This window comes from Oncorhynchus clarkii, chromosome 4 (genome assembly GCF_045791955.1).
Source record: "Oncorhynchus clarkii lewisi isolate Uvic-CL-2024 chromosome 4, UVic_Ocla_1.0, whole genome shotgun sequence".
Lineage (NCBI taxonomy): Eukaryota > Metazoa > Chordata > Actinopteri > Salmoniformes > Salmonidae > Oncorhynchus > Oncorhynchus clarkii.
The window spans coordinates 13,534,332-13,558,823 of NC_092150.1; the positions used below are offsets into that span (position 1 = coordinate 13,534,332).

Sequence of the window (24,492 nt, forward strand, 5' to 3'; positions counted from 1 at the left end):
TTACAGAGATGTTAGATAGGGTTCAATGCCAGGTTCTGGCTGTGCCACTCAAGGACATTCAGAGACTTGTCCCGAAATCACTCCTGCATTGTCTTGGCTGTGTGCTTACGGTTGTTGTCCTGTTGGAAGGTGAACCGTCGCCCCAGTCTGAGGGAACAGGTTTTCATCAAGTGTTCCTTACGCCTCTTGGAGGAGGGAACGCAACACCCTGCTACTCTCAACTCCCCATGGAGTGAAAGAGGTATGTGACTGTTGGTGCAGGTAAGGATGACGGAGGCAGAGAATATTATCGTTAACAGGGAATTTATTTCCTTAACACGGTAAATGTGGTGAAAAGGGGCTGGACGGAACCAAAGTAAAAGTTAGAGTCCACCCTCCTACTTTGCCTACCCACTACTTACCTATTCTTAACGCTAACCAAAATACAGGGGGTGGTCCGCCGAGGTCTTATCTAGTGTGCATAGACAGAGTACATACTACGGGTATATGTATGCCCGCAGGCCTTTTGCCGTACACTCCCAAGGAGCCTTCCCCTTCCCCCTGGGAACAAATTAATCAGAATAAGTCACCAAACTCAGAACAATTTGAATAAACAAAAAAAAATAGGTACTATAGCAAACACATACCTCTGCAGGACCGGCTCTAAAATACTTTACAACAAATTTACCAGACCAACAACCAACACAGCACATACAAAGATACTCTCTACTAACATACACATACTCTCTACTAACAAAGGAACACTGGCTTTTCAAGCTGCAGAAGGAGTCAGTAATTGCAGAAAGCTGTATCCCCTGATGAGAGGGCAGGGTCAGATCGACAATCTGCAATGGGGCCGACCAATCAGCTGCTTGGAATCCAGGAAGCCATTTCCTGAAACATATACACATACAACCCCAAAACAACACAGAAACTGGGGAAGGTAACACAAGGATATCTCTACTTTGCTCCGTTCATCGTTCCTTCGATGAACGGTCTCCCAGTCCCTGCCACTGAATAACATCCCCACTACATGTTGTTGCCAGCACCATGCTTCACTGAAGATATGGTGCCAGATTTCCTCCAGATGTGATGCTTGGCATTCAGACCAGAGTTCAATCTTGGTTTCATCAGACCAGAGAATCTTGTTTCTCATGGTCTGAGAGTGCCTTTAGGTGTCTTTTGGCAAACTCCAAGTGCACTGTCTTGTTCCTTTTACTGAGCAGTGGCTTCTAAGTCTTGCCACTACCATAAAGGCCTGATTGGTGGAGTGCTGCAGAGATGTTTGTCCTTCTGAAAGGTTCTCCCATCTCAACAGAGGAACTCTGGAGCTCTGTCAGAGTGACCATCGGGTTCTTGGTCACCTCCCTGAACAAGATCCTTCTTCCATTCATTTAAGAATGTTGGAGGTCACTGTGTTTTTGGGGACCTTCAATGCTGCAGAAATGTTTTGTCACCCTTCCCCAGATCTGTGTCTCGACACAATCCTGTCTCAGAGTTCTACGGACAAATCCTTTGACCTATAGGCTTGGCTTTTGCTCTGACATGCACTGTCAACTGTGGGACCTTATATAGACAGGTGTGTGGCTTTCCAAATCATGTCCATCAATTTAATTTACCACAGATGGAATCCAATCAAGTTGTAGAAACATCTCAAAATGATCAATGGAAACAGGATGAACCTGAGCTCAATTTTGAGTCTCATATCAAAGGGTCTGAATACTTGTGTAAATATGGTATTTTAATTTTTTATTTTATTTATCAATTTTAGAATAAGGCTGTAACAGAAACAACATGTGGAAAAATTCAAGGGGTCTGAATACTTTCCGAATCACTGTATATACAATAAAAAATATGACATGACATTACATTTCATAACACTTTTCACAGCACATTAAGTTTGAGCCCTCAGCCCACTACTTTACTACCACATATCTACAATACAAATCCATGTACATGTGTGCAGAGTGTGTGTGTGTGTGTCTCTTCATGGTCCCTGCTGGTCCATAAGGTGTATTATCAGATGAAAAATAGAGTTACATGTAGTCATGGCTCTATGTAGTTCTGTGTGCCTCCCATTGACTGATCTGGACTTTAGAATTGTGAAGAGACCTCTGGTGGCTTGTCTTGTGGGGTATGCATGGGTGTCCAAGCTGTGTGCTAATAGTTTAAACAAATGGCTCGGCGCATTCAGCATGTCAATACCTCTTACAGAACAAGTAGTGATGAAGTCAGTCTCTCCTCTACTTTGATCCATGAGAGATTGACATGCACATCGTTAATTTTAGGTCTCTGTGTATAGTTAAGGGCAAGCATTCGTAGTTGGCAATATCAGTGGGTTTTGTGATGAATGAGCCATCTGGTTCAATGAATGATGGAGCGGAGTTTGCCTTTTTGCCCAACATTTTATTTAAGGTGCTCCAAAGCTTTTTACTATCATTCTTTAGATAATTTCTCTTTGTTTTATAGTATAGTTTCTTCTTGTTTTATTCAGTTTAGTCACACAATTCTCTCAATTTGCAGTACGTTTGCCAATCGGTTGTGCAGCCAGACTTATTTGCCATTCCTTTTGCCTCAACCCTCTCAACCATAAAATGTTTCAATTGCTCTTCAACCCACAGGGATTTATGTTTTTACAGTCCTTTTCTTAATGGCTGCATGCTTATTAGTCACTGGAATACGCAATATGACTATAAGGAATATGGCTGCTATATTGTGATCACTAGATACAATGGATCTGGATACAGCTTTAAAGCAGATTTCTGCAGCATTAGTAAAGATGTGATCAATACATGTTGGTGATTTAATTCCTGTGCTGTTTGTAACTACCCTGGTAGGTTGATAAACTGAACCAGGTTGCAGGCACTGGTTACAGTTTGAAGCCTTTTCTTGAGTGGGCAGCTTAATGAAATCCAGTCAATATTAAGATCACACTGAAAATATATCTCTGTTGATATCACATGCATTATCAAGCATTTCACTTGAAGTATATATATGTCTGCTCAGTCTATACATTTTTTTAAAAATGTTTGATTGTTTGGTCAAAACCCCATGTCTCTTAATTTATTAACATTATTGTTACAATACCATTATTGATCATCCTGTTGATTTGACACACTCATTCCTGGTCCTCAGCTCTTGATTGGTTGCTTTACACTTTCTTTCCTGGTCTGTGGTTTTTAGCTGGACAATGTGGATGAGCAGGCAGCCCAGATCCGCCGGGAGCTGGATGGACGACAACAGCTGGCAGAGAGGGTAGCCAAGGTAAGTCCTACTCCTACAGCCCTCTAAATAAGAAGTCTAAGTAAGCCAAGAACAGTGATCATCAGCTCTGGTCATGGAGAGTAACAGGGTGTCCGGACATTTCTTTCCAGCCAAGTACTTTCACATCTGAGTCAACTAACCAACTACACAATGATTAATTGAATCAGGTTTGTTAAAGGAAAGCTCCACCCAACAATTTTATTTTGGTATTTATTTAATTAGTCCATTGTTGATATAGTCCAGAAATGTTTTGCGTATGTGTTTTTAAAGTTATATATCTTGAAAACGTGATTGTGGACATGCAACATGTTTTGGGACTATATCAACAATAGACTAATGAAACAAATACCAAAATAGTTTTTGGTTGGAGTTTTCCCTTTTTTAAGCTGGTTAGACACCATGAAGCTGGACTGGTGGTTGTTGACCACTGTTTCAGAATACTTAAAATAACATTTGTGATTACTGTAGTTATAAACTGCCACAACAGTGGATACCGAACTCTTCATCTAACACTGACTCCCTCTTAGGAGAGAAAGTACCCAAAGTTTGTGTCCAAAGACATGGAGGCCATGTACATTGAGGAGCTGCGCTCGTCTGTCAATCTGCTCATGGCCAACCTGGAGAGTCTACCTGTGGCCAAGGGAGGTCCCGACTTCAAACAGAAGCTCAAACGCTCCACCATGAACAACTCCTTCCTGGACATGGGCGAGGAGACCGAATTCCTCTCCAAGTCTGATGTAGTCCTCTCCTTCACACTGGAGGTGTGTTTTTGCAAGATCATCTTGTACTCTTGTCCAGAAAGTTATTTAGTGGTACGCTCAGGTTACTCACAGTCAATTGATTTGTTGATTTCTGGTGGACTTTTAAAGGAAAGATCTATGTGTATTTGACATTTGTTTACGTTAGTCTGTTAGTTGTTTTTCTATTCTGGGGTCAGCTTGAGGGTTATTGTGTCTAAGGGGCCAGTAAAAACAAACTAAACATATCTGCTCTTTGATTTTGCTTGGCGCGTGCCTACATGCCTGTCTCCATGCGCGCTGTGTAACATAAGTTTCTCTATAGGGTGTCCCCTCTGTATGTGGATTCGGTGATAGTGCCTCTGTCTGCAGATGTGTAGAGCTGACCATGTCCTCTCTGTTGCTGTCTGCAGATGTGGGGAGTTGACCATGTCCTCTCTGTTGCTGTCTGCAGATGTGGGGAGTTGACCATGTCCTCTCTGTTGCTGTCTGCAGATGTGTGGAGCTGACCATGTCCTCTCTGTTGCTGTCTGCAGATGTGGGGAGTTGACCATGTCCTCTCTGTTGCTGTCTGCAGATGTGGGGAGCTGACCCTGTCCTCTCTGTTGCTGTCTGCAGATGTGGGGAGTTGACCATGTCCTCTCTGTTGCTGTCTGCAGATGTGTGGAGCTGACCATGTCCTCTCTGTTGCTGTCTGCAGATGTGTGGAGCTGACCATGTCCTCTCTGTTGCTGTCTGCAGATGTGGGGAGCTGACCATGTCCTCTCTGTTGCTGTCTGCAGATGTGTGGAGCTGACCATGTCCTCTCTGTTGCTGTCTGCAGATGTGTGGAGCTGACCATGTCCTCTCTGTTGCTGTCTGCAGATGTGGGGAGTTGACCATGTCCTCTCTGTTGCTGTTTGCAGATGTGTGGAGCTGACCATGTCCTCTCTGTTGCTGTTTGCAGATAGTGATAGTGGAAGTGCAGGGCCTGAAGTCGGTGGCTCCTAACAGGATTGTGTACTGCACCATGGAGGTGGAGGGGGGGGAGAAACTGCAGACAGACCAGGCGGAAGCTTCCAGACCACAGTAAGTCAACATTAACACGTTTTGCAAGTTCTCTTACCGCAGTGGTCACATAATATATTGACTGCGTGTGTTCACTGCCATTCACTCCAGATAAGAGCGTCTGCTTAATAATGACTGTTCAGTCATGTTTTGAAATGTCAAGTGAACAGTAATCGGTGTCTTGGAAAAACCTTGTCTCAGAGAAGTCACCTTTTCGGGAATTGAGTAATATGGTTTAAATCAAATCAAATGTTATTTGTCACATACACATGGTTAGCAGATGTTAATGCGAGTGTAGCGAAATGCTTGTGCTTCTAGTTCCGACAATGCAGTAATAACCAACAAGTAATCTAACTAACAATTCCAAAACTACTGTCTTATACACAGTGTAAGGGGATAAAGAATATGTACATAAAGATATATGAATGAGTGATGGTACAGAGCAACATAAGCAAGATACAGTAGATGGTATCGAGTACAGTATATACATATGAGATGAGTATGTAAACAAAGTGGCATAGTTAAAGTGGCTAGTGATACATGTATTACATAAGGATGCAGTAGATGATATAGAGTACAGTATATACATATACATATGAGATGAATAATGTAGGGTATGTAAACATTATATTAGGTAGCATTGTTTAAAGTGGCTAGTGATATATTTTACATAATTTCCCATCAATTCCCATTATTAAAGTGGCTGGAGTTGAGTCAGTGTGTTGGCAGCAGCCACTCAATGTTAGTGGTGGCTGTTTAACAGTCTGATGGCCTTGAGATAGAAGCTGTTTTTCAGTCTCTCGGTCCCAGCTTTGATGCACCTGTACTGACCTCGCCTTCTGGATGATAGCGGGGTGAACAGGCAGTGGCTCGGGTGATTGATGTCCTTGATGATCTTTATGGCCTTCCTGTAACATCGGGTGGTGTAGGTGTCCTGGAGGGCAGGTAGTTTGCCCCCGGTGATGCGTTGTGCAGACCTCACTACCCTCTGGAGAGCCTTACGGTTGTGGGCGGAGCAGTTGCCGTACCAGGCGGTGATACAGCCCGCCAGGATGCTCTCGATTGTGCATCTGTAGAAGTTTGTGAGTGCCTTTGGTGACAAGCCGAATTTCTTCAGCCTCCTGAGGTTGAAGAGGCACTGCTGCGCCTTCTTCACGATGCTGCCTGTGTGAGTGGACCAATTCAGTTTGTCTGTGATGTGTATGCCAAGGAACTTAAAACTTACTACCCTCTCCACTACTGTTCCATCGATGTGGATAGGGGGGTGTTCCCTCTGCTGTTTCCTGAAGTCCACAATCCTCTCCTTAGTTTTGTTGACGTTGAGTGTGAGGTTATTTTCCTGACACCACACTCCGAGGGCCCTCACCTCCTCCCTGTAGGCCGTCTCGTCGTTGTTGGTAATCAAGCCTACCACTGTTGTGTCATCCGCAAACTTGATGATTGAGTTGGAGGCGTGCGTGGCCACGCAGTCGTGGGTGAACAGGGAGTACCGTAGAGGGCTCAGAACGCACCCTTGTGGGGCCCCAGTGTTGAGGATCAGCGGGGTGGAGATGTTGTTGCCTACCCTCACCACCTGGGGGCGGCCCGTCAGGAAGTCCAGTACCCATTTGCACAGGGTGGGGTCAAGACCCAGGGTCTCGAGCTTGATGACGAGCTTGGAGGGTACTATGGTGTTGAATGCCGAGCTGTAGTCGATGAACAGCATTCTCACATAGGTATTCCTCTTGTCCAGATGGGTTAGGGCAGTGTGGTTGAGATTGCATCGTCTGTGGACCTATTTGGGCGGTAAGCAAATTGGAGTGGGTCTAGGGTGTCAGGTAGGGTGGAGGTGATATGGTCCTTGACTAGTCTCTCAAAGCACTTCATGATGACGGAAGTGATGACGGAAGTGAGTGCTACGGTAGTCGTTTAGCTCAGTTACCTTAGCTTTCTTGGGAACAGGAACAATGGTGGCCCTCTTGAAGCATGTGGGAACAGCAGACTGGTATAGGGATTGATTGAATATGTCCGTAAACACACCGGCCAGCTGGTCTGTGCATGCTCTGAGGGCGCGGCTGGGGATGCCGTCTGGGCCTGCAGCCTTGCAAGGGTTGACACGTTTAAATGTTTTACTTACCTCGGCTGCAGTGAAGGAGAGTCCGCATGTTGCAGGCCGTGTCAGTGGCACTGTATTGTCCTCAAAGCTGGCAAAAAAGTTATTTAGTCTGCCTGGGAGCAAGACATCCTGGTCCGTGACTGGGCTGGTTTTCTTCTTGTAGTCCGTGATTGACTGTAGACCCTGCCACATGCCTCTTGTGTCTGAGCCGTTGAATTGAGATTCTACTTTGTCTCTATACTGACGCTTAGCTTGTTTGATAGCCTTGTGGAGGGAATAGCTGCACTGTTTGTATTCGGTCATGTTACCAGTCACCTTGCCCTGATTAAAAGCAGTGGTTCGCGCTTTCAGTTTCACGCGAATGCTGCCATCAATCCACGGTTTCTGGTTAGGGAATGTTTTAATCGTTGCTATGGGAACGACATCTTCAACGCACGTTCTAATGAACTCGCACACCGAATCAGCGTATTCGTCAATGTTGTTATCTGACGCAATACAAAACATATCCCAGTCCACGTGATGGAAGCAGTCTTGGAGTGTGGAATCAGCTTGGTCGGACCAGCGTTGGACAGACCTCAGCGTGGGAGCTTCTTGTTTTAGTTTCTGTCTGTAGGCAGGGATCAGCAAAATGTAGTCGTGGTCAGCTTTTCCGAAAGGAGGGCGGGGCAGGGCCTTATATGCGTCGCGGAAGTTAGAATAACAATGATCCAAGGTATTGCCATCTATTGATGGAAGTTCACAAGGCATATAGAATGGCTTATTTTAGTCCTAGAGTTTTTAATTCTTCTCATAACATGGCTGGGGAGGACAAATGTGTATGTATTTTTATATTTTAAGAAGAAAAAAAAGGTTTTTCAAAGATGTGTATAGGTAATATGTAACAATGTCCGATGGGTTTAAGTTGGAACTGTCTCGAGACATAAGGTGTATTTGAACATTTGAGACGCAGCTATTTTGCACTTTAAAAGGAAGCTGAATGTTTACAGCAGAGAGAGCATTGCCTATTTAGGTCTAAGTGGATTATCCCTAGTCTTAGCATGTCAGCTTCTAAAGATGAAGTAAACGTGAGCACGGCAGCCATACCTGATGCTAATGCACTCAGACCTTAGCTTTGAATGCTTACGATGCCCTGCGTCTCTAGCTTAGAGCGTGGTGTTTTACTCTTCTTTGTAATAGACTACTGGTTTTAACATCTAAGGCTACAATGCTTCCCCAGAGCATTGTATAATGTCCCGAATGCGCCTATTAAAGCTGTGAGTTATGTGATGCAAGAGGGTTGGGTGGTAGTGAGCACTGTTGATAGCTCTGTAGTCTTCTCCCATGTGGATCACCAGGATACAGCACCAATGACAGTGCTGGGTCCACAGAACAAAGCCTTGCCGCCTCTTACCCTCCCCCTCGAGTGGTGATTTTTCCTCTGCTGTCCGCTCCACTTGTTTTTCTGCATAGAGGCCGGGTGGCACCATTGGGAGGTGAATAGACAGCACGGCGGAGTTTGTGTTCGGTGGTGTAACCCCGGACCAACATGCCATGCAGGTTCAGTGTTGGGTCAAGGAGTTCACCTGTCTGAGCTCACATCATTTCCACTTCCTTTGTTAGCTTGGTTAAAAACACAGATGGCTTCTTGGTCATCTCGCAAGAGTTCTGGGCAGGGGCGCAACTTTGGTTTTAGAAGTGGGGATATTTATTTTCTGAACACTCCAAACAGCCTACCCGACCGCTCAGAGACGTCCGCATGGTCTTAAAGCACACCATTGCCTTGTTTTGAATCACATTCTAATGATAAAACTGGGGGCACAATAATGCAATTTCAGAATGCATTTCAGAATCCCCTGTCCCCAGTGAAAGTTGCGCGCCTGGTTCTGGGACTACCCAATCTAGACATGCATACATAGCTGGTCATAATGATGTGTTGGAGTGTATTCCTTAACACAATTGCTCAAAGTGTTCCCCCATCTGATTGAAATGGAAATGTAGATGAATCCCAGGCTCTGGCCATATTAAAGTCTAGTATTAGGTGAAGTCCTGCTGCTGTGCCCTTTAAACATGTCTGTGGGAACACTAGTTTAATTGTTTTTATCGTTCCACCTCATTTAGCTGAACATTTATCATCTTGTCCTTAAATTGAAAATATTTGAGGCTCTTGAGACCTCTGGTCACCAAATGTTCATATCATCCCATCCACATAGCCAAGGGATACAGTTAACAGCCTCTGTTGTGTGACTCGGCACCACATTATCCCTCTGATCACATCACGACTCTGCTACTGTCTCACAGCCTCCAGCAGAAGTTAAATGTCTGCTTTTTGATGATGAGGTTGCAGTGAGTCATTGCTTGTTGCCGTGCGCCTGGACGTTGATTTCGGCATGGTTATTAGACTGGCGGCGGCAGTAGTCTGGTAATGCATTAATAAGACTGCCCTTTCAGACTCTCAGAGCTCAGACCGTGACTGCTCTCCAGTACCTGTCACTACAATATACCATCATCTTCATTAGCCCAGAGACCAGAACAACATGGCCTTCAAGCCATCTGGAGGAATACTTGCTGTTCAATTTAATTGTCATTTCTATTAATGACAAACCCTTTGATTCTTGAACAACAACAAGTTTGTACATGGCCTTGGTACAACTGTCTTATCCCTTATCATAACCAAAATACAGTCAAACTATGTAGGAATATGTTCTTTTCATTATCTCATAGACAGCCAGTCCATGTGTTCATAGCGCTGTCTATTGCACAATCATTACACAATCATTACACAATCATTGCATAATCTTAAGGACCTTTTTAGATCCTTTTCCTTACCGTTCGAGGCTCCATTCAATGTGAAGTCATTCTACTCCTCTGCGTAGGCTGACAGCGAGACAACAACTGATTTTTCATAGTTGGATTTGAGGGCAGTTACTTGACTGAAAATGAATCAGTGAGTTTCGAAGTATTTTTTACATAGACAGACGGTGCTTGTCCTTCAGCAGAGATGGGAAAAGACCTTCCTTCCCACACACTCGCTGGTCTTGCGCTCTTTTCGAGGAATACATGGAGTCAATGTTTTGCTCCAGCTGGGTCTGTCATGGCTGCTATTCTATTCCTCGTCAGATCTGATAATGCATCTGAGACAGAAAACGCCTTAAGTAAATATAGCTAACATAGTTAACCTCCCTCGCATGGCAAACTTAACTGTTGACTTGTGGGCTTTCCTAAGAGACGCGAACAAGGACAGAGGGGTGTCGGGTAAAGTCTAAGGGTTATCTCCAGAGTCCATTTTCTTTGTGTACCATGATAGAAATAACACGAGACAAACAATAGCCACTTCTTGTTTGAATTGCCCTTTACCCTCCTCTGTAAATTAGCAGTTCGTATTTATTTTGTCTCTCTCAGCTTGAGGGACAGACCGTTTTGAACGCATTCCACACGTTTCCTTGGCAACTGGGAAAAAATAATTTGTTAGCTACATTGGATTCCTGCTGTCATTGAGAAGCAAGAGGTCATTCAGCATTCTGAGGCCATGCATGCATGTAACTGAACACACACACACACACACACTCTCACGCACGCACACACACACACGCCCACACACACACACACACTAACAGACACTCGTGACCCGTCATGCAGGTGCTATCCCACTAGGCACAGACGTCAGGTCAACGCTAGTTTTGACATGTATTGTATTGTAAAACCAAAAACATTTGAACCATGTCATTGGCTTCAGGGTAAAATACAGACATTCCTGAAATCCCTTTACATCGATGATGTTTTGCAAATCCAATCACTTTTCCACTTTGATTTTTCATCACATAGATTTTTTTGTTGTTGTTAAGTGCAATAAACGTTGATTCATCCAGTTTGTGCGCAGTGGGATATCTGAATGACCCATCATGCTCATCCTCAACCTTGAACCAACATCAGAAGCTTCCAGAGTACAGACCTACAATGACTGGATTGGGTACTCACTCATCACTGCTGTATAACCATGAAGAAAGGAAACGGCAGAGCTTTTGTAGCTGTAAAAGAACAGCACACATCTTTAGATAAAGGCCCACAAAATGCCATGTGATACAGTCAGCCGTGTGGAGGAAGAGGTGAAGCACTGCACACACACTGATTTTCATAGAAAACCTTGTCACTGCCATTCTCTCATCTAGAAGCTGAGCGAGTGTTGGCTGCACACATCTGAAAATGCCTTATTTACCCTGCAAAATCAATTCCAGAGTTACTTTTCAACAACTTCCAGGCACAATGGGAGGCACCACTCATCACCGGACATTCACTGGTTGGCCACTCTGGTAGAAAGAGGAAGCGTTGTGTGACAGAAGAACAGAAAGGGTGATAGAAATGTTTCTATGATAATACAATTCTAGAGTCTTTGGTCTGTGAGCACCCACAATGGGTTATTGGCAGCAAGATAATGGGTACAAGGGTGGGTAATTGCCATTTGAAATGGACTTGCCTAATATTTTAACTCTTTTTTTCCCCCCCTTAACTCTTATGATTACTGAATACACACAAATACCTGTATGGCGCTTAATATCAGCTCTTAGTTACACAACAATTGTAGTCCTATGCATGTTTAATCCTGAGGGGTGGAATCTTGTCTTTCAGGTGGGGCACTCAGGGGGACTTCATGACGACGCATCCGTTACCAATGGTCAAAGTCAAGCTGTTCACAGAGAGCACAGGGGTACTGGCTCTGGAAGACAAGGAGTTGGGACGGGTAAGACACCTGCACATACATACACCACCAACCTGTTATGATTTATATCAGTCACTATCACTATCAACCATTATTCATATCATTTACATCAGTATATTTCACTATTGATATCATTCAATATCTTTCACTATTGATATCTATCTCTATCAACCATTATTCATATCATTTAAATCAATATCTTTCACTATTGATATCATTCAATATCAACCGCTATTGATATCAACCGCTATTGATACTAGCAATTAGCATGACCCAATCAAATCATTGTCTTGGCAATGTAACAATGTAGCCCAATCAGTCATGTACCAGGCTAGTTTGTCCCCTGACATGAATGCCATTGAGCTTTTTGAGACATGCATTGCATTGAATGTGTAAGAGCTGTAGGTGTTATTGTACAGAAGAGTCCCATCTCGCTTCTCTCTATCATTATCTATTCCTCTTCTCTCTGAGAAACAGATGACTTGCTTTAAAACACTTTCAACACTGCCAACTTGATAACACTGCCAAAACAATGAGCTCCACTACGATCCCTCTCCCACTCAGTGGTAAAGGGGGTATGCCACACACACATTCTGCCAACTCCTTGCTTTTTGTTTCTGCTCTTTCATTCTCCATATTCATCTCTTTTGTCAAACGTAATTGCTTTAAAAGTCTGACCCTCTCCATTCCTGTTTTTCTCCCTCTTTCCTCACCTTCTCTACTCTCTCCTCCCCATCCCCCTCCACATCACTATCCCCCTCCCCATCACTATCCCCCTCCCTATCCCCATCACTATCCCCCTCCCCATCACTATCCCCCTCCCCATCACTATCCCCCTCCCCATCACTATCCCCCTCCACATCACTATCCCCCTCCCCATCACTATCCCCCTCCCTATCCCCATCACTATCCCCCTCCCCATCACTATCCCCCTCCCCATCACTATCCCCCTCCCCATCACTATCCCCCTCCCCATCACTATCCACATCACTATCCACATCACTATCCACATCACTATCCACATCACTATCCCCCTCCCCATCACTATCCACATCACTATCCCCCTCCCCATCACTATCCCCCTCCCCATCACTATCCACATCACTATCCCCCTCTCCATCACTATCCACATCACTATCCCCCTCCCCATCACTATCCACATCACTATCCCCCTCCCCATCACTATCCACATCACTATCCCCCTCCCCATCACTATCCACATCACTATCCCCCTCCCCATCACTATCCCCTCCCCATCACTATCCCCTCCCCATCACTATCCACATCACTATCCCCCTCCCCATCACTATCCACATCACTATCCCCATCACTATCCCCCTCCCCATCACTATCCACATCACTATCCCCATCACTATCCCCCTCCCCATCACTATACCCCTCCCCATCAATATCCACATCACTATCCCCATCACTATCCCTGTCCCCATCACTATCCCCATCACTATCCCCCTCCCCATCACTATCCCCATCACTATCCCTGTCCCCATCACTATCCCCATCACTATCCCCCTCCCCATCACTATCCACATCACTATCCCCCTCCCCATCACTATCCACATCACTATCCCACTCCCCATCACTATCCACATCACTATCCCCCTCCCCATCACTATCCACATCACTATCCCCCTCCCCATCACTATCCCCATCACTATGCCCCTCCCCATCACTATCCACATCACTATCCACATCACTATCCCCATCACTATCCCCCTCCCCATCACTATCCACATCACTATCCCCCTCCCCATCACTATCCACATCACTATCCCCCTCCCCATCACTATCCACATCACTATCCCCCTCCCCATCACTATCCACATCACTATCCACATCACTATCCCCCTCCCCATCACTATCCACATCACTATCCCCCTCCCCATCACTATCCACATCACTATCCCCCTCCCCATCACTATCCACATCACTATCCCCCTCCCCATCACTATCCACATCACTATCCCCCTCCCCATCACTATCCCCCTCCCCATCACTAACCCCATCACTATCCCCTCCCCATCACTAACCCCATCACTATCCCCTCCCCATCACTATCCCCATCACTATCCCCATCACTATCCCCATCACTATCCCCATCACTATCCCCCTCCCCATCACTATCCCCCTCCCCATCACTATCCCCCTCCCCATCACTATCCCCCTCCCCATCACTATCCACCTCCCCATCACTATGCCCCTCCCCATCACTATCCACATCACTATCCCCCTCGCCATCACTATCACTATGCCCCTCCCCATCACTATCCCCATCACTATCCCCATCACTATCACTATCACTATCCACATCACTATCACTATCCACATCACTATCACTATCCACATCACTATCACTATCCCATCACTATCCACATCACTATCCACATCACTATCCACATCACTATCCACATCACTATCCCCCTCCCCATCACTATCTACATCACTATCCCCCTCCCCATCACTATCTACATCACTATCCCCCTCTCCATCACTATCCACATCACTATCCACAATCCTGTCCCCGTCCCCACTCCATCCCCCTCCCCGTCCCCACTCCATCCCCCTCCCTATCCCCATCACTATCCCCATCCACAATACTATCCCCCTCCCCGTCACCACTCCATCCCCCTCCCCGTCCCCACTCCATCCCCCTCCCCATCCCCATCCCTATCCACATACCCATCCCCATCCCCATACCCATCCCCACCCCTATCCACAATCCTATCCCCGTCCCCCTCTCCATCCCCATCCCCCTCCCTATCCCCATCCACAATCCTATCCCCCTCCCCCTCTCCATCCCCCTCCCTGTTCCCCTCCCTATCCAATCACTATACACATCCCTATCCCCTGTCCCCATCCCTAACTTCCTCTCTATCCCCATCTATATCCCCTGTCCTCATCTCTAACCCCATCCCCCACCCCATCTCTTTCCCCCTCCCTATCCCCCTCCGCGTCACTCTCCCATCCCTGTCCCCATTTCTAACCCCCTCCCCATCTCTAACCCCCTCCCTATCCCACATCCTTATCCCCCACCCCATCTCTATCCCCCTCCCCCTCCCTATCCCTATGACCATCCCTATCCCCATCCCCATCTCTATCCCCATCTCTAACCCCCTCCCCATCTCTATCCCCCTCCCTATCCCCTCCCCATCACTATCCACATCACTATCCCCCTCCCCATCACTATCCACATCACTATCCCCCTCCCCATCACTATCCACATCACTATCCCCCTCCCCATCACTATCCACATCACTATCCACAATCCTGTTCCCGTCCCCACTCCATCCCCCTCCCCATCCCCACTCCATCCCCCTCCCTATCCCCATCACTATCCCCATTCACAATCCAACCCCCTCCCCATCCCCACTCCATCCCCCTCCCTATCCCCATCACTATCCCCATCCACAATCCTATCCCCCTCCCCGTCCCCACTCCATCCCCATCCACAATCCTATCCCCCTCCCCGTCCCCACTCCATCCCCCTCCCTATCCCTATCCACATACCCATCCCCACCCCTATCCACATACCCATCCACAATCCTATCCCCCTCCCTATCCACAATCCTATCCCCGCCCCCCTCTCCATCCCCATCCCCCTCCCTATCCCCATCCCCCTCCCTATCCCCATCCACAATCCTATCCCCCTCCCCTCTCCATCCCCCTCCCTGTTCCCCTCTCTATCCAATCCCCATCACTATACACATCCCTATCCCCTGTCCCCATCCCTAACTTCCTCCCTATCCCCATCTCTATCCCCTGTCCCCATCTCTAACCCCATCCCCCACCCCATCTCTAACCCCCTCCCTATCCCACATCCTTATCCCCCACCCCATCTCTATCCCCCTCCCCCTCCCTATCCCTATGACCATCTCTTTCCCCATCTCTAACCCCCTCCCCATCTATAACCCCCTCCCCATTTCTAACCCCCTCCCTATCCCTATGACCCACCCTATCCCCATCTCTATCCCCCTCCCTATCCCCTCCCCATCACTATCCACATCACTATCCCCCTCCCCATCACTATCCACATCACTATCCCCCTCCCCATTACTATCCACAATCCTGTCCCCACTCCATCCCCCTCCCCGTCCCCACTCCATCCCCGTCCCCGTCCCCACTCCATCCCCCTCCCTATCCCCATCACTATCCCCATCCACAATCCTATCCCCGTCCCCACTCCATCCCCCTCCCTATCCCCATCACTATCCCCATCCACAATCCTATCCCCCTCCCTGTCCCCACTCCATCCCCCTCCCTATCCCCATCCCCCTCCCTATCCACAATCCTATCCCCCTCCCCGTCCCCACTCCATCCCCCTCCCTATCCCCCTCCCTATCCACAATCCTATCCCCCTCTACGTCCCCACTCCATCCCCATCCCTATCCACATACCCATCCCCACCCCTATCTACATACCCATCCACAATCCCATCCCCCTCCCTATCCCCATCCCCCTCCCTATCCACAATCCTATCCCCATCCCCCTTTCCATCCCCATCCCCCTCCCTATCCCCATCCACAGTCCTATCCCCCTCCCCCTCTCCATCCCCCTCCCTGTTCCCCTCCCTATCCAATCCCCATCACTATACACATCCCTATCCCCTGTCCCCATCCCTAACTTCCTCCCTATCCCCATCCCTATCCCCCACCCCATCTCTTTCCCCCCTTCTATCCCCCTCCACGTCACTCTCCCATCCCTGTCCCCATTTCTAACCCCCTCCCCATCTCTAACCCCCTCCCTATCCCACATCCTTATCCCCCACCCCATCTCTATCTCCCTCCCCCTCCCTATCCCTATGACCATCTCTTTCCCCATCTCTAACCCCCTCCCCATCTATAACCCCCTCCCCATTTCTAACCCCCTCCCTATCCCTATGACCCACCCTATCCCCATCTCTATCCCCCTCCCTATCCCCTCCCCATCACTATCCACATCACTATCCCCCTCCCCATCACTATCCACATCACTATCCCCCTCCCCATTACTATCCACAATCCTGTCCCCACTCCATCCCCCTCCCCGTCCCTACTCCATCCCCGTCCCCGTCCCCACTCCATCCCCCTCCCTATCCCCATCACTATCCCCATCCACAATCCTATCCCCGTCCCCACTCCATCCCCCTCCCTATACCCATCACTATCCCCATCCACAATCCTATCCCCCTCCCTGTCCCCACTCCATCCCCCTCCCTATCCCCATCCCCCTCCCTATCCACAATCCTATCCCCCTCCCCGTCCCCACTCCATCCCCCTCCCTATCCCCCTCCCTATCCACAACCCTATCCCCCTCTACATCCCCACTCCATCCCCATCCTCATCCCTATCCACATACCCATCCCCACCCCTATCTACATACCCATCCACAATCCCATCCCCCTCCATATCCCCATCCCCCTCCCTATCCACAATCCTATCCCCATCCCCCTCTCCATCCCCATCCCCCTCCCTATCCCCATCCACAATCCTATCCCCCTCCCCCTCTCCATCCCCATCCCCAATCCTATCCCCCTCCCCCTCTCCATCCCCCTCCCTGTTCCCCTCCCTATCCAATCCCCATCACTATACACATCCCTATCCCCTGGCCCCATCCCTAACTTCCTCCCTATCCCCATCCCTATCCCCCACCCCATCTCTTTCCCCCTCCCTATCCCCCTCCACATCACTCTCCCATCCCTGTCCCCATTTCTAACCCCCTCCCCATCTCTAACCCCCTCCCTATCCCACATCCTTATCCCCCACCCCATCTCTATCTCCCTCCCCCTCCCTATCCATATGACCATCCCTATCCCCATCCCCATCTCTATCCCCATCTCTAACCCCCTCCCCATCTCTAACCCCTTCCCCATCTCTATCCCCCTCCCTATCCCATCCCCCTCCCTATCTCTATGGCCCTCCCTATCCATATCCCCCTCCCTATCCCCCTCCCTGTCTCTATTCCCCTCTCTATCCCTAACCCCCTCACCCCTCCCTATCCCCATCCCTCCCTATCCCCATCTCTAACCCCCCTCCCTATCCCTATGACCCCCCCCCCCTATCCCACATCCCTATTCCCCTCCCTATCCCCATCCCTATCTCTATCCCCCTCCCTATCCCTATGGCCCTCCCTGTCTCCCTCCCTATCCCCCTCCACGTCCCTCTCCCATCCCTGTCCCCATCTCTAACCCCCTCCTCATCTCTAACCCCCTCCCTATCCCTATGACCCTCCCTATCCCCATCTCTATCCCCCTCCCCATCTCTAAACCCATCCCCCACCCCAGCTCTATCCCCCTCCACGTCACTCTCCCACCCCTGTCCCCATTTCTAACCCCCTCCCCATCTCTAACCCCCTCCCTATCCATTTTACCATCCCTATCCCACATCCTTATCCCCCTCCCCATCTCTAACCCCATCCCATTCTCTAACACCTTCCTATCCCTATGACCATCCCTATCCCACATCCCTATCCCCTCCCAATCTCTATCCCCCTCCCTATCCCCATCTCTAACCCCCTCCCCATCTCTAACCCCCTCCCCATCCCTATGGCCCTACCTGTCTCCCTCCCTATCCCCCTCCACGTCCCTCTCCCATCCTCCTCTAACACCTCCCTATCCATTTTACCATCCCTATCCCCCACCCCATCTCTAACCCCCTCCCCATCTCTAACCCCCTCCCCATCTCTAACCCCCTCCCCATCTCTAACCATCTCTATCCCCCTCCCTATCCCTCCCCTCCCTATCCCCATCCCTCCCTATCCCCATCTCTAACACCCTCCCTATCTCTAACCCCCTCCCTATCCCTATGACCCTCCCTATCCCCCTCCCCATCTCTAAACCCCTCCCCATCTCTAACCCCCTCCCCATCTCTAACCCCCTCCCTATCCCTATGACCCTCCCTATCCCCATCCCTATCCCCATCTCTAACCCCCTCCCCATCTCTATCCCCATCTCTAAACCCCTACCTGTCTCTCTCCCTATCCCCCTCCACGTCCCTCTCCCATCCTCCTCTAACACCTCCCTATCCCTTTTACCATCCCTATCCCACATCCTTATCCCCCACCCTATCCTTATCCCCCTCCCCATCTCTAACCCCCTCCCCATCTCTAACCCCCTCCCCATCTCTAACCCCCTCCCCATCTCTAACCATCTCTATCCCTCCCCCTCCCTATCCCTCCCTATCCCCATCTCTAACCCCCTCCCTATCCCCCTCCCCATCTCTAACCCCCTCCCCATCTCTAACCCCCTCCCCATCTCTAACCTCCTCCCTATCCCTATGACCCTGGCCCCATCTCTATCCCCATCTCTAACCCCCTCCCATCTCTATCCCCATCTCTAACCCCCTCCCCATCTCTAACCCCCTCCCGATCTCTAACCCCCTCCCTATCCCTATGACCCTCCCTATCCCTATCCCCATCTCTAACCCCCTCCCCATCTCTAACCCCCTCCCTATCCCTATGACCCTCCCTATCCCTATTCCCATCTCTATCCCCCTCCCTATCCCTATGGCCCTCCCTGTCTCCCTCCCTATCCCCTTCCACGTCCCTCTCCCATCCCTGTCCCCATCTCTAACCCCATTCCATTCTCTAACACCTCCCTATCCCTATGACCCTCCCTATGACCCTCCCTTCCCTATCTCTATCCCCCTCCCTATCTCTATCCCTATCCCTCCCTATCCCCATCCCCACCCCCATTTCAACCCCCTCCCCATCTCTAACCCCCTCCCTATCCCTATGACCCTCCCTATGACCCTCCCTTCCCTATCTCTATCCCCCTCCCTATCTCTATCCCTATCCCTCCCTATCCCTATGACCCTCCCTATGACCCTCCCTTCCCTATCTCTATCCCCCTCCCTATCTCTATCCCTATCCCTCCCTATCCCCATCCCCACCCCCATCTCTAACCCCCTCCCTATCCCTATGACCCTCCCTGTCCCATATCTCTATCCCCCTCCCCATCTCTATCCCCATCCCTATCCCCCATCCCTATCCCCTCCCAATCTCTTTCCCCCTCCCTATCCCCTCCCAAACTCTATCCCCCTCCCTATCCCCTCCCCCCTCTCTATCCCCCTCCCTTTCCCCTCCCCCTCTCTATCCCCCTCCCTTTCCCCTCCCCCTCTCTATCCACCTCCCTATCCCCCTCCCCATCCCTATGGCCCTCCCTATCCCCCTCCCCATCCCCATGGCCCTCCCTATCCCCATCTCTATCCCCCTCCCCATCTCTATCCCCCTCCCCATCTCTAACCCCCTTCCTATCCCTATGACCCTCCCTATCCCCATCCCCATCTCTATCCCCATCTCTAACCCCCTCCCCATCTCTATCCCCATCTCTAACCCCCTACCTGTCTCCCTCCCTATCCCCCTCCACGTCCCTCTCCCATCCTCCTCTAACACCTCCCTATCCCTTTTACCATCCCTATCCCACATCCTTATCCCCCACCCTATCCTTATCCCCCACCCCATCTCTAACCCCCTCCCCATCTCTAACCCCCTCCCCATCTCTAACCATCTCTATCCCCCTCCCCATCCCTCCCTATCCCCATCTCTAACCCCCTCCCTATCCCTATGACCCTCCCTATCCCCCTCCCCATCTCTAACCCCCTCCCCATCTCTAACCCCCTCCCCATCTCTAACCCCCTCCCTATCCCCATCCCCATCTCTATCCCCATCTCTAACCCCCTCCCCATCTCTATCCCCATCTCTAACCCCCTCCCCATCTCTAACCCCCTCCCCATCTCTAACCCCCTCCCTATCCCTATGACCCTCCCTATCCCTATCCCCATCTCTAACCCCCTCCTTCTGTAACCCCCCTCCCTATCCCTTTGACCCCCCCTATCCCACATCCCTATTCCCATCTCTATCCCCCTCCCTATCCCTATGGCCCTCCCTGTTTCCCTCCCTATCCCCTTCCACGTCCCTCTCCCATCCCTGTCCCCATCTCTAACCCCCTCCCTCTGTAACCCCCCTCCCTATCCCTTTGACCCCCCCTATCCCACATCCCTATTCCCATCTCTATCCCCCTCCCTATCCCTATGACCCTCCCTATGACCCTCCCTTCCCTATCTCTATCCCCCTCCCTATCTCTATCCCTATCCCCATCCCCATCTCTACCCCCATCTCAACCCCCTCCCCATCTCTAACCCCCTCCCTATCCCTATGACCCTCCCTGTCCCATATCTCTATCCCCCTCCCCATCTCTATCCCCATCCCTATCCCCAATCTCTATCCCCCTCCCTTTCCCCTCCTCCCTCTCTATCCACCTCCCTATCCCCCTCCCCATCCCTATGGCCCTCCCTATCCCCATCTCTATCCCCCTCCCTATCTCTATCCCCCTCCCTATCTCTATCCCCCTCCCTATCTCTATCCCCCTCCCTATCTCTATCCCCCTCCCTATCTCTACCCCATCTCTATCCATATCCCCATCCCTATCCTCCCCTCTCCCCATACCATCTCTATCCATATCCCCATCCCTGTCCCCAACCCTCTACCCATCTCTATCCCCCTCCCCATCTCTATCCCTATGACCCTCTCTAACTCCCTCCCCATCTCTATCCCTATCCCTATGACCCTCTATATCCCCCTCCCCATCTCTATCCCTATCCCTATGACCCTCTATATCCCCCTCCCCATCTCTATCCCCCTCCCCATCTCGATCTCCCTCCCTAAACCCCATCCCTCTCCCCATCCCTTGCCCCTCCCTATCTCTCTCCCACATCCCTATTCCCCTCCCTCTTGCTCTCTCTTTCCTCACCCTCTCTCTAACACACTCACACTGATATCCAGCAACTCAAAACACAAATGTTTCTATATAAAGATGAGGATAACATTGCTAAAGCTTTGGATTTTATCTGAATCCCTTTCCTGCATACGGAGCAACTGCAGAGGGGGTTATGATGAGAAAGAAGTGTCTCTCTGTCTATGGCACCTCCTCCCCATCTCTACTCTCTTCCCCCAGCCAGACAGCCATGGTTTTCTGATGTCCTTCACCTGTCTGTTCCCATCATTGTCACAGAATATGGATGTGTCAGTCACTGACTAACTGATGAGACGCTGTTTGTGTATCGTGTGTGTGTGTGTGTGTGTGCGTGTGTGCGTGTGCAGCTGTTCATCATTACTTCACTTTACTGCAAATTCTATTTTTTTCTTCTCTCCTGTGCCCTCTCCCTTTTGTCACCCCATTCTTCCCTCTCTCCCTTCCTTCCATTTCCTCCCCCCATTCTCCCAATCTATTCCCTCTCCCTCTCTCTCTACCCTCTCTCTCTCTTCCCTCCCTCCCATTCCCAGGTGATCCTGAACCCCACCACCAACGGACCCAAGCAGGCCGAGCTGCACAAGATGGTGGTGTCAAAGAACAGTCAGGACTCAGAGCTGAAGATCAAACTAGCCGTCCGCATGGACAAACCCCCCAACATGAAGCACAGCGGGTAAGAACTCTACTACCCAGTCATACTGAGAGGGTATGAACCACACTACCCAGTCATACTGAGGGTATGGACCACACTACCCAGTCATACTGAGGGTATGAACCACACTACCCAGTCATACTGAGAGGGTATGAACCACACTACCCAGTCATACTGAGAGGGTATGAACCACACTACCCAGTCATACTGAGGGTATGGACCACACTACCCAGTCATACTGAGGGTATGAACCACACTACCCAGTCATACTGAGGGTATGGACCACACTACCCAGTCATACTGAGGGTATGGACCACACTACCCAGTCATACTGAGGGTATGGACCACACTACCCAGTCATACTGAGGGTATGGACCACACTACCCAGGTCATACTGAGGGTATGGACCACACTACCCAGTCATACTGAGGGTATGGACCACACTACCCAGTCATACTGAGGGTATGGACCATACTACCCAGTTCATACTGAGGGTATGAACCACACTACCCAGTCATACTGAGAGGGTATGGACCACACTACCCAGTCATACTGAGAGGGTATGGACCACACTACCCAGTCATACTGAGAGGGTATGGACCACACTACCCAGTCATACTGAGAGGGTATGGACCACACTACCCAGTCATACTGAGGGTATGGACCACACTACCCAGTCAGACTGAGGGTATGGACCACACTACCCAGTCATACTGAGGGTATGGACCACACTACCCAGTCATACTGAGGGTATGGACCACACTACCCAGTCATACTGAGAGGGTATGGACCACACTACCCAGTCATACTGAGAGGGTATGGACCACACTACCCAGTCATACTGAGGGTATGGACCACACTACCCAGTTCATACTGAGGGTATGGACCACACTACCCAGTCATACTGAGAGGGTATGGACCACACTACCCAGTCATACTGAGAGGGTATGGACCACACTACCCAGTCATACTGAGAGGGTATGGACCACACTACCCAGTCATACTGAGAGGGTATGAACCACACTACCCAGTCATACTGAGGGTATGGACCACACTACCCAGTCATACTGAGGGTATGGACCACACTACCCAGTTCATACTGAGGGTATGGACCACACTACCCAGTTCATACTGAGGGTATGGACCACACTACCCAGTTCATACTGAGGGTATGGACCACACTACCCAGTTCATACTGAGGGTATGGACCACACTACCCAGTTCATACTGAGGGTATGGACCACACTACCCAGTTCATACTGAGGGTATGGACCACACTACCCAGTTCATACTGAGGGTATGGACCACACTACCCAGTTCATACTGAGGGTATGGACCACACTACCCAGTTCATACTGAGGGTATGGACCACACTACCCAGTCATACTGAGAGGGTATGGACCACACTACCCAGTCATACTGAGAGGGTATGGACCACACTACCCAGTCATACTGAGGGTATGGACCACACTACCCAGTCATACTGAGGGTATGGACCACACTACCCAGTCATACTGAGGGTATGGACCACACTACCCAGTCATACTGAGGGTATGGACCACACTACCCAGTCATACTGAGGGTATGGACCACACTACCCAGTCATACTGAGGGTATGGACCACACTACCCAGTCATACTGAGGGTATGGACCACACTACCCAGTCATACTGAGGGTATGGACCACACTACCCAGTCATACTGAGGGTATGGACCACACTACCCAGTTCATGCTGAGGGTATGGACCACACTACCCAGTCATACTGAGGGTATGGACCACACTACCCAGTCATACTGAGGGTATGGACCACACTACCCAGTCATACTGAGGGTATGGACCACACTACCCAGTCATACTGAGGGTATGGACCACACTACCCAGTTCATACTGAGGGTATGGACCACACTACCCAGTTCATGCTGAGGGTATGGACCACACTACCCAGTTCATGCTGAGGGTATGGACCACACTACCCAGTTCATACTGAGGGTATGGACCATAGAGTTGTCCCCAACTCCCGGCCCAGCCTGCAAATCAGCTCCAAGTGATTTTAATTTTGGAAATCTGTTCCAAATTATTCCCACACATAATAGATACAGTATGTGTCATCTTATACACATGTACACACCGCTTACAGACGGTAGGCAATTAAGGTCACAGTTATGTAAACTTAGGGCACTAAAGCGGCCTTTCTACTGACTCTGAAAAACACCAAAGAAAGATGCCCATTGTCCCTGCTCATCTGTGTGAACGTGCCTAAGGCATGCTGAACGTGCCTAATG

General features: G+C 49.7%; 1 protein-coding gene across 1 annotated transcript in view; it reads left to right on the top strand.

Moving 5' to 3' along the window:
• LOC139406455 (Ca++-dependent secretion activator 2) overlaps positions 1-24,492 on the top strand; it is a 266,758-nt gene that overhangs the window by 91,915 nt on the left and 150,351 nt on the right. Inside the window, exons 4-8 of the mRNA XM_071149059.1 lie at positions 3,163-3,243; positions 3,771-4,004; positions 4,927-5,048; positions 11,725-11,836; positions 22,091-22,230. Of these exons, the coding sequence (XP_071005160.1) occupies positions 3,163-3,243; positions 3,771-4,004; positions 4,927-5,048; positions 11,725-11,836; positions 22,091-22,230 (689 nt within the window). The remainder of the gene's footprint in view (positions 1-3,162; positions 3,244-3,770; positions 4,005-4,926; positions 5,049-11,724; positions 11,837-22,090; positions 22,231-24,492) is intronic.